This window comes from Formica exsecta, unplaced genomic scaffold (genome assembly GCF_003651465.1).
Source record: "Formica exsecta isolate Colony F162 unplaced genomic scaffold, ASM365146v1 scaffold60, whole genome shotgun sequence".
In the NCBI taxonomy this organism is placed as follows: domain Eukaryota; kingdom Metazoa; phylum Arthropoda; class Insecta; order Hymenoptera; family Formicidae; genus Formica; species Formica exsecta.
Window position 1 is genome coordinate 713,395 of NW_021853281.1, and position 10,954 is coordinate 724,348.

General features: G+C 37.4%; 1 protein-coding gene across 2 annotated transcripts; it reads right to left on the reverse strand.

Moving 5' to 3' along the window:
- Window positions 1–3,568: 3,568 nt before the first annotated feature.
- On the reverse strand, window positions 3,569–10,891 carry LOC115242530 (CD151 antigen). 2 transcript variants are annotated; one of them, XM_029818915.1, is made up of 7 exons: window positions 10,622–10,891; window positions 6,236–6,333; window positions 5,945–6,139; window positions 5,611–5,781; window positions 5,409–5,501; window positions 4,721–4,861; window positions 3,569–4,056 (listed from the first exon to the last, which is right to left on the reverse strand). In XM_029818915.1, exons 2-7 carry the CDS (start codon window positions 6,311–6,313, stop codon window positions 4,009–4,011), a joined length of 726 nt encoding a protein of 241 aa, XP_029674775.1. In that variant the 5' UTR covers window positions 6,314–6,333; window positions 10,622–10,891; the 3' UTR covers window positions 3,569–4,008. The 2 variants fall into 2 exon arrangements, with proteins under 2 accessions (XP_029674775.1, XP_029674776.1); XM_029818916.1 differs by lacking the exon at window positions 10,622–10,891 and adding an exon at window positions 6,713–6,845.
- Between the last annotated feature and the right edge of the window lie 63 nt (window positions 10,892–10,954).

Consider the following 10,954-nt stretch of genomic DNA (forward strand, 5'->3'; position numbering starts at 1 on the left):
GGGACGGGAGGGGGGGGGGTTTGACAGAACCGTCTGTGCCGGCTGCGCGCCGCGTTCTCCATCAGGCGATGGCGCAGACTAGGTCTTAAGGCACTATGCGCATCATGATGGTGTTGGCCGAGAAACACCCATGAGACGCCATGGGATCGAGATTAGAAATTGTCGTGGAAAAACCGGCGTTAAATTTGCACCGTCTTGAAAATTTCTCATTAATAGTAATAAGGCTGCTTTTTTAATTAATTTTGCTCGGGCGATATATATTATTGTGTATTTTATAAAATAATTATACTCGATAATAACAGCAATTAAAATTTATTTAATTAATTGTAAAAAAAATGTGTAACATGAAAAATTATAGTGAGTTTAGTTCGAGCATACAGATCCTGTTCAATTTTGCAAACTGCAGTTTTTTTTTTTTTTTTTCTTATTGCAGTGATAGGAATATCTGAAAAATCAATAATTTTAAACTCGCTCCTCCTACTTTGCGAGCACAATAGTAATCAACGTCGCGTCAATTTTCATTATTCTACTATAATAATTTCTTCTTGTATTGTATACGAGAGAAAGTAATGTATCTTCGACAGTTGTTTCGTCGCGAAAGTGCGGCTTGGCACTCGGGATGCTGCTTCTTAATGCATTGTCACATTTCTACGTATATTTTTCTACAAACGCTTTATTGTCTCAGCAAATCTTTCTCTCTAGCGATAGCAATTTTGTTCTTTATGTGGCTTGAGAAATGTTGGCATGAACGGTACACAACTCTACTGAAAATGACCATTTTTTTGCTTCTGGTTTATATAAGCTTCCGCAGTTCCATTTCCATCCGGTACAACTGTCGGGCACTCTCGTTGTCGGGCTTCCATTTTATTCTTTGTCTTTTATGGCTTTTCTTTCTCTTGTACGTCCTTTGTGTTCGCGCAGGATATATTTTCGCACGAGGATCCGAGCTGATATACCGGCGCGCGATTTTCGTCAGGCAAAGGCAAAATGTAAATATTTGCCGATTTGTCGTCACGTTCTTCGAGCGACACGTTCCAACTTTTCTTACGTCGCAGGAGAGTGGGTCGAAAAATGCAAATTTTTTAGAAACGTATTCTCAAAGTATACAATCAAATAATATCAGTTTATTTTTGCGAGTTATTCGAGAAAAGAGATAAACAATTTACGCGACAAATAAGTTGCGTCAAAATTGGATTTGTGCAGCTTCCATTGGAGCACTTTACGCCTACGATATCGATCGTCCTTTGACGATGTTTGCCGGTAGATGTAGTTATAATGACGCTAACTCGTATAATTGTTCGGTTATACTCGGGCTAATTGCATTGGCCCGTTCGTCGTAGCTTCTCTTTTCAGGCGACGGAGTAGAATTTAATTTGTGGCCAAGTGCCTGGTTGAAGTGGCTCCGAGTTCTCGGTTTCACCTGGACGACTCCCCCAGTTCCGGCGCATTCAGATTCAAAGCTCTGGACGAAATCAATACGTAAATATCGCGCATCTCAGCTATTTTCTCCTTTCCCGATGTACTTCCCTGTTTCCGGTAATAAGTTCCCCGGCCGCGCGGTAAAGTGTGCCAAAGAAAAAAAAAAGAAAGAGAAATAGGCCCTAGAGATATTGGAAAGCATCGAAAATGGAGAAAATGGAATTTTCTCGCTTTTTAATATCTCTCGGCTAAAAGTTGCTGACGTCCAGAAAATATTATCTAAAAAGCTGTAAAGTAAGATATAATTTTTGTAATTTAATTTTTTTTAAATGATGTTTCGCTTATGTTATAATTTTATTGTATATTAATACAAAAGTTTGATGATTAAGGTTGAAGGATATTTCGTTTACATAAATTAAGTTTGCAAGAGACAATAAGAGGTTTGCGCGACGATAAAAATATTGAACTTATTAGATATTGACAACGTATAATCACTCGGCACAAAGTGGTCAGGTGAAAGAGCATCTGGACAAAGAAACGAGTGGAAAAAGATAGTCTGGAAGGACGGCGCTCATCGTGATCGCCGCGCAGAACGGGCGGCATTATTCGTGCAGCGCATAGCGCGATTCATTCGTCATTGTCCGGCGTCCCTTTGTAACGTTACACGAGGATGGCTCTCGTGGCATATGGACTCATTCACCGGCGAATCGTTACAAGTGTGCAGAGCACACAGAACTCGTAATACGTGTACATATATCGCGTTTTCGAGCGACTATTCAGACTCGCCGAGTTTCAAAAGTATCCTACCAGCTGTACAAATGCAACGCCGAGCGCTATGCACTAATTAAGGCACGGAAAAATATATACAGATCTCCGGTCAATATCATGAAAGCTCCGCGAGGAGAAACGTGCTCGCGTTTAAAATAACGTAATTCTGTCGTGAAAAGTCAGGATCCACTTGTTTATCATTCAACGATAACGAGGAGGGTGCTCTGTGTTTACCTTCGTTTCGATCCATCGCAGACGGGTCTGAGCAAACGAGACACGGGGAGAGAGTGTCGGCAAAGAACGGGTGTGCTGATAGCTAGGAATAGCGGTGGAAAATTGCGTGCTCGCACGCATTCGATGTGACTTCCACGGGATAACAGCCAGTCACGCCTCGTCGCGAGGACATGCGTAGGGCTTGACGCATACCAGGAAGGGTGAATAAACTAAGGGGATAGTCCCGATGAGAGTTGATATACTCACAGACAATTCCGCACACAAATAAATTCGTGAAAGCTATTGTATGTTTGTATCGACAAAACTGGATTTTTAATTTTCGATCTATACCCTTTCTATCGGCTAAATCTATATTTCTTGCTATAAATTTTTCTATACAAGCTATAACTTCACATTTTTACAATGAAAAATCGACCTTATATTGTCATAAAGATATGCTATCGAAAAAGGCAGTAGAAGTGAAAGTACTCTTAAAAAAAAAAAAATAAATAAATAAATAAAATTAAACAGGTTTTATGGACAAATACAAATATAAATACTGATTCTCTGTTCGCGTTAGTAAAATTCATGTTTTTATAGTGTCGTATTTTTACAATTTAACTCCGGACATTTGCGAAACATAATAGCTTTTCGGATTAAAGCGATTAATTTTTGTTATAACATTTAATTTTTTCTGAAACACATTTTTGTATATAATTTTAAATTAAAATGTCACGCAAAGTAAATCATGCAAAGAAAATTTTTTAATTAATTTTTTAATAAACATTGTCGTTTATTTTTCGTGGGCTAAACGAACAGCGCGGCTAACGAATGGCTGTAATGTCTTATGATCGTAAACGAGTGTCGTAACTCTACAGTTATCTGCCGGCGATAATAACCAACCGGCAAGGAGTTTATCTCCTTCAGATTATGACTAGAAATCGAGCCAGAATGAATATGACTAGGAGCGGCAAAAAGTCCGATATTAATTAAAAAAAGAATACGGAAATTATATTTATGTATATATTTAATATTATATATATAATATGCATATAATATATTCTGTCATTATAACAGAACTGAAATATATTTTTCGATAATAAGTAAACCATGTAATATATTAGATTATGATATAACTGTTTGTGTGGGATTTAGAAATAAACAACCATTGAAAAATTGACTTTTTCGCTTCATTCGATATACATATAAATCGATAATAACTATCGAAAAAAATGTGTACATGCATAATAAACGGATCGCATTTATCACGGCACATATATAAGGTACATGATGCATTATCATACTAATGATACATGCAACTAAATGAAGACATCTTAAATATATATAAATTATATCTAAAATGTAAAGAGTAAGATGGTAATCATGATGTGTAACTAATTACACGTAACAGATTGGCGAGAAAAATATACAATCAGATAGAGATTCGTTTTTTGATTATCACGGTGTAATCAGGTGCTCTTGTAGCGATGAGTAATTTCGTCGATTGGAGAAATTGCGTAAATCCCCTGAGGATCTCGAATATTCACCACCTCTCCGTCCCTCTTTACAAAAACGGGGACAGTCTCAGACTATAGACCTGTCCTGCTGTCATTCGATCATTTTGAAGAGCGCGCAGGAGAATATCATTCCAAGAAACTGAAACAAATTGAGAATTTAAACAATTCTATTTGCTATGTAATAAACGAATAGATAAGGGGATAGCTACTTAAACAATACTTACGCAAAAAAACGGAATCGCTAATCTAATGCGGAAAAATCATCGCCAATCTTATCGAGGAAAATTCCGTTATATATAAGCACGAGCAAAACTCTCCTCTGGATATCAACTTTTTCATAGGAGACACTTGACGAATACCATTAAGCAATGAAAAAACGGCCATAATCGTTGCCGTATATATAAACGTATCGCGGATATATTATCAGATGCACGTGCGTATCAAATTACTATCATTACTTACGCACGGTCGTACAGTAGGAGTGAAGAAGCTAGAAGTCTAGTTTCAAAGACGATAAGGCCATTTTTTGAAAAATGTTTAAAAAATCTAAAAAAGATTCTCAGAAATTATGTATTATACATAACAAGTATTCAATATTTATATTAAAGGATATATCTCGAATTAAAAGAAAATATTAAATTTAAAAAAGTAGGCTTGGCCGTCTTTAAAATTAGATCTCGGTTGTAAAATATAAAATTAACTCGCTAAGGGAATATCTGCTCGAGCTCGTTAAACTTTACAGCGCTCAGGCTTTATTTAAATTTAACAGGGGAATTCTATAAAAATGCAAACTGCACCCTTACCATGAGGCATGCGACTGCAATACCGGCGCCACCCACAACAGTCGCGTGCTGCTGCAAATAGATTCGCGTTCCATTGATGCAACCCTCGACATAAGCATTCGAGGGATGTACCGTGTCCGAGCCAGCATTGCAAGGGAATCGCTGCGAATAGATCGGTCTGTGATGAGAAACACGATTCCGTCGTCCCTCGCGAGAAAGTAGATCGGAGGAGTGAAAGCGTGAGAGGACAGACCGGAGCGGTTAAGACTCGGTCGATTAAGTAATTGCGGCCAAATTGACGATCTCTTTGACCATTTGGGGGGAAATCGGGCGGGTCGTGAGGTATCTCAAAGTCGTAACGATATTGCTTAAACCACGAATAATTATTCGCGCGCGGATCTGTACGGAATCGCTAATCTCTAATGCGGAAAAATCATCGCCAATCTTATCGAGGAAAATTCCGTTATATATAAGCACGAGCAAAACTCTCCTCTGGATATCAACTTTTTCATAGGACTTGACGAATATCATTAAACAATGAAAAAACGGCCATAATCGTTGCCGTATATATAAACGTATCGCGGATATATTATCAGATGCACGTGCGTATCAAATTACTATCATTACTTACGCACGGTCGTACAGTCGACTATAACTATTTCGTCATCGAGCGACGCGACCGCGTTGAAAGATAATCGATTTCTTTTACCTCGCCCGGTTGAATCTCTCGACAGCAGCTCTCCGGCACGTTAAGATTAACGTTTCCCCAGTCCCTCCAACTGTTAACACCGCAACAGTGGAGCTAAAATTACGAAAGCCAAAAATTGAATTAGCTTTGCCATTATTTGATTTGACGAATTCTCGCGATATCCATAAAATATAACGATATCATTCTCCGGAACATTACTCACCGTCGATTGTGTGGCATCCCAGGCATTCCGGATAGATTTGCGATGATCGTAAAGTCGGAGCGAACTCTTCATCTCTCTGTCAACCGTGCTTAGCAGTTTTTCGCGGAAAACATATCCCAGAATGCCGCCGATAAGCATGATCACGAATAGCAAAAATACGATTATGAAATACTGAAAAAAATGCTCATTATTAATCGGTATCCTAAGTCAATAAGTCTGCTTAAATTTGCTTCGATGGAAGTGTAACGCTTAATCACGAAGAAATATAATACTGGGGAAATCACGATATTCAAATGTCCCAGTTTTAATATGCAATTAAATCCTCGATACTCACTGTCAAGAGCATACACTTGACTTCCCGCGATGCACCAAGGCATCCGAAGAAAGCGATAAAGGTCACGACGATTCCGCCAACCAGTAAAACATAAACTGAGCCGGTTAACAAATCATTTCCCATGAGCTCGCCTATCCATGGTACTTTGTCGACTAAGGCCCACACGCCTAAACCCGTCACGATAATCCCGCCAATCTGGAATACAAATTAATAATAAGTTTTTAATATGTAATTATATCTATTATCATATCTATTATATTTTTGACAAAGTTATATAAAACTAAAACTTACGAAGATGATAAAGTTCGTAAAGAATAAAGAATATTTCATAAAGCGACCACAGCCATCCATCTCCGTGCCGTATCCCATTTTCTCTTATCGATGTTAATCTATTAACAAAGCAATAAACAAAATAATAATAAAATTAACAATAAAATGCAAAAGTGTTAAAAAAATAAAGCTTCAATATTTTGCAAATATTATTGCCGCCTTTCAATTAGTGATGTTGGAGTTGCTTTAAAATGGTCTATATAAAAAAACAAGATTTTTAAAAATATGGGTTCCTTTTACTCAAAAAAAATTTCTTAAGCCCTTCACTTTAATACAAAATGGATTTTTTCTTTGCCTCGCCACTTTTTTGTCATATTATTCCGTTTCCTGTTTTCTCTGTCGCGTTTCTTAAACATAATGATACTAACAATAAGAGACTCATGGATCACGAGTAGGCCAACAATTTTAATTTGTAAAATTTATATTATAGTCACGTACATCGCTTTTAATTATGTCACACATCTTGGTGACATCAGACTTTGGCCTAATTTGAAGTACCTTGTCCGTCCACCATATCTTATAGCCTTGACCATAATCCATAGGCGTCGAGTTTTCTAAACTTTATGGGGGTTTCAGAGTTGGACAATAAAGCTTATATTTTTAGCATGCAAAAAAAGAATAATAAAAAAGAATTTAAGGAGGAAATATTTTAACGTGTTATTCGCGAAGTAAACTTTTTTTTAATTATTTAATTGCGGGAACACGCGCGCACGCATCTTACTAATTTGAATTTAATTAAAGAGACAATTATGTTCTTTACGAATTAGGAAGATCTAACTCAATTAAAACGTCTGCTGTTCCCGCTGCGTAGTAGTTTATACGCATTAGCAGTTTGGCATAATTATTTATGAGCTAAGAGAAAGAAAAACAGGTGCTCGTGTGATCAACGTGAATTTTCACGGAAAATAGTCGGTGACTTCCTGTTTTGAAAATACTGCGTTCAGCTTAATTGCTCTCTATTGTTTACCGAACATGTAATAAGACCCCGTAATATAGTATCGCTCGATCACCAGTTTATTTATGCTGTCAATCCCCTAGCCGACAGGAAGCGTGTGCGATTTTTAGTACATCCTATAATGCTCGACTTAATACCCCATTTTTGGAGAACGCGTTCACCTGTCGGACGTACGCTTGTCGTTCTATATTCTACGTGGAATACGTTTAATGGTGCAATACAGTCCTGAGAAGAATGCCTCGAAGTAACGCGCATGTTGATCGCTATCGTACCGTACAATATCGCATACCGTGCCCACGTAAGGTTGCGTGTTTTGTAACGCGTTTTATACCGACCTCGCAGTCGTGTAGACCGACACAAGTGCCGGCTCGAAAACACATTACGAGACCGAGAGAGAAAGTGGCTTCTCCCTTCGCATTAAGTAATCCACGGCCAGAGCGAAGCGTAAAAATGATGCGCGGCAATGATGTTCGCACTTGCAATCTCGCATCCCGCAAATGACATCATGCGGCCGAGCTTCCTTCGTCATATTTCACGAAACATGAATCACTTCATCTTACACGGCAGATTAATCTTAATTCCGCGAAACGGGATTAAGTCACACGAGAATTATTTATAAAGTATTCTAGAAGACTGAGAATATATAGAAAAATCATATTAATAAATTTCGAAGTTATAAAATAAAGTTATAAAACATTTTTTTTTTTTTTTTTTCCAAAGCCACTTTGGAATTAAGAAATCAAAGATTTTAAAATAGATATAAGAAATGATTCTCACTGTATTTTGTATACAAAATTACGCATTTTTAAAATTGATTTGCATCTCTTCACAAGATTAAAGATTCTGTTAGATTATTTTCTGAACATTGTATATTAAAATGATTTATGTTCGTCATAAATCTCAACAGCACCGATGCAATTGTTCCAATAAAGATCTGATATCATCATTAGTTAAAAAACGTCGTAAGCACGCAGCGGAATGCTGACATACATATATAGTCTGCTCTATTATACAATTCATCGGATATAATATATAATCCTTGACTTTTTGTCAAAATGATAAAACACACATGTTATTCATTTGCTTGATGTACACTTGAGAGTAATCTCAGACAATTTTACAGCTGTCGATTCCGTATTTGAGAAGTATAGAGATATTTTCATAAAAACTTTTTTGCTTAAAAATTTTTATATTTGATATTAATCTTGAGAGATAATCACGACGCTTTTTCTGCGTGCGCGAAATGAGCATCCGTGTACACGTAATGGAATAACTATCACGTAATCGAATAACTATCACGTATTTATCCACGTAATAGGAGCGAGTAAGCGAAACGTCTCTTTTGTGCGCTATAAAAATAAACGCACACACGTATGAACACTTGTGAATAATCTTGTTGGCGAGACAATCGTAGATCGTCGAAAGAAATCGTAGACAACAGGAAGAACGTAGGAAGAAGAAGGAGCTTGAGAAGCGATTCTTCGATGAATCGAGAGTTAATCTCGGCCCGAGGTCGCCGGGTTTTATTCTTTCTCCAGGTAGTAGTGTTACTACGATCCTGCTTTCCTATCCCCTCTTTTCATATTTAACTATCGCTCTTGTAACCGTCACCGAACTGCGCGTTTTTATATACAAGCTCACGTGACACATACAATCGTAGCACGTTTCAGCCGAGGACAAGACTGACAACTGAGGCGTCATCGCGTATCGTTGTTGTGATTTACATGCGTTCGTTATCGTGAGATTTATGGTAATTTTCATAAATACCATAATATTTGTCAGAGTACGAATCGATAATACCGGAGTACGATATGACAAACGTTGTGTGAACTGCGCGTTTTTATATACAAGCTCACGTGACACATACAATCGTAGCACGTTTCAGCCGAGGACGAGACTGACAACTGAGGCGTCATCGCGTATCCGTTGTTGTGATTTACATGCGTTCGTTATCGTGAGATTTATGGTAATTTTCATAAATACCATAATATTTGTCAGAGTACGAATCGATAATACCGGAGTACGATATGACAAACGTTGTGTGGTATTTCAAAGTCGCGCGGAAACTCAGTGATTTTAATGCTCTTTCGCGAAATTATTTAGAGCAAAAATATGGCGCGCGATAAAATTTTTCATCACGTTGGTAATTATTTTAAAATGCTTAACGCTTTTATATTTGAAATAATGGGCAAGAGGGAGAGAGGGAAGCTGTAAAATCTGCAGTTTGGAGCATTAAACAGATGTTGTGTAACTTGTGGTAAACGCAACAATTTTATGACTATTTTATGGCTAAAAATATTTTTCATGACTTCTCTTTGTAAATATACTGGGGACATTAGCGGTTGAGGACATTAATATAAGAGAAGGGGGATTCCAAAATCTAGTTTCAGGAAGGGCGCGAGATGTCTTATATTGATTTTGGTCAAGTAACATTGCGCTTGAAAGAGATTAATTTTATATTTCGATAAAATATAACATGTTCATGTAAAATACTTTTTTTTATAGGAATCATCTGTCTCTGTGAACGTGTTGAATATACATTTGAAGTTTATGTAAAAAAGATAAAAACGTTATCTTTTTCGTCTTGCCTAAGTTTAAAATTACGAAATGATTCGGTCAATGAGCAAGATAGTCTAATTAACTTAAATTATAACATTTATATTATCGATAACCAAAACTAGCCTCTTGTTGTTAAAATGATACGCAATTAATGCGCATCAAAAGTATGAGTATTACTTGAAGACATAAAACACGACGAACCTTCGCGGCAAATTTACGATTACTCGAATAATCAGTAGTTTCTCGTTTATTAGTCATCGAGCTCGTTTAAGCATAAATTAAGCCAACACGTAAAACAAGAAAGCTTCCGCTGTTCTTGTCTGGCTATTTTACAGATTGATATTATTTGACGAACGTGGGCGTAAGTTAATTCTCATATCATTCCGTCAATAAATTAGATGATTCCTTTCTTAATTCACATCCTTATATAATGTTGTAACAAAACTGCCCTCGTTGAATTAAACAAGAAAAGCTTATTTCAAAAGTGGAATAAGTCAATTTGTTGTGTATACGTTAATAACTTTATTTACACCAATCTATTTTCGGGTATAAAAATTCACAGAACGCAAGTTTCTGCAGAAAGTAGAAAATTTCAGTTAGAAATTTTTATTTTTTGTAGAATAAAAATCTACCGGAAACAGGAAACACCGAATCTGTAATTAATATCGAACGCGTTACGGCGTGGAAGTTGGCGGATGAATGACACTACGACGTAGCTTCTCGCATCTCTATTTTGATCGAGATGAAACGGAATAAAAACTATTTTCACAGGAGTATCGCAGCTGGATGTTCTCTGACTGACGCCAATCGATTGCTCAACATCTTTTACTCACGTTGGTCCCTGGCCGGCTTCCTTTCTCCAGCCAGCAGTGGTCGCGGAAAAGCAAACAATTCCTTTCTCCCGCTTGTGAAAAGCCTCCCCCGCTTCGAAACGAAATGCCGAAACAAACCAGCGATTCGTACCGGAAAGAAATTAATTGAATTTTAAAATGTCGATCAAGCGTTTCGTTTCCGATGATATAATTCGAATCGAGGCGCCGAGTCGGACACGCGCGATTACAGGCCGAGCCGAAGTGAAACTGAAATGGTAAGACCGAGTGAACTTCTACCTCGCTCACTCTCTCTTTCCGTCTCTGTTCTTCTGCTTCCATCTCGCTCTCTCTTTC

Coding starts and splice junctions, on each gene's coding strand:
- LOC115242530 (XM_029818915.1), bottom strand. CDS start 6,313: ATGGGATACGGCACGGAGATGGATGGCTGTGGTCGCTTTATGAAATAT. Junction 5,782..5,944: donor TCAAGTGTATGCTCTTGACA/GTGAGTATCGAG, acceptor CATTTTTTTCAG/TATTTCATAATCGTATTTTT. Junction 4,057..4,720: donor TTGCAGTCGCATGCCTCATG/GTAAGGGTGCAG, acceptor AATTTGTTTCAG/TTTCTTGGAATGATATTCTC.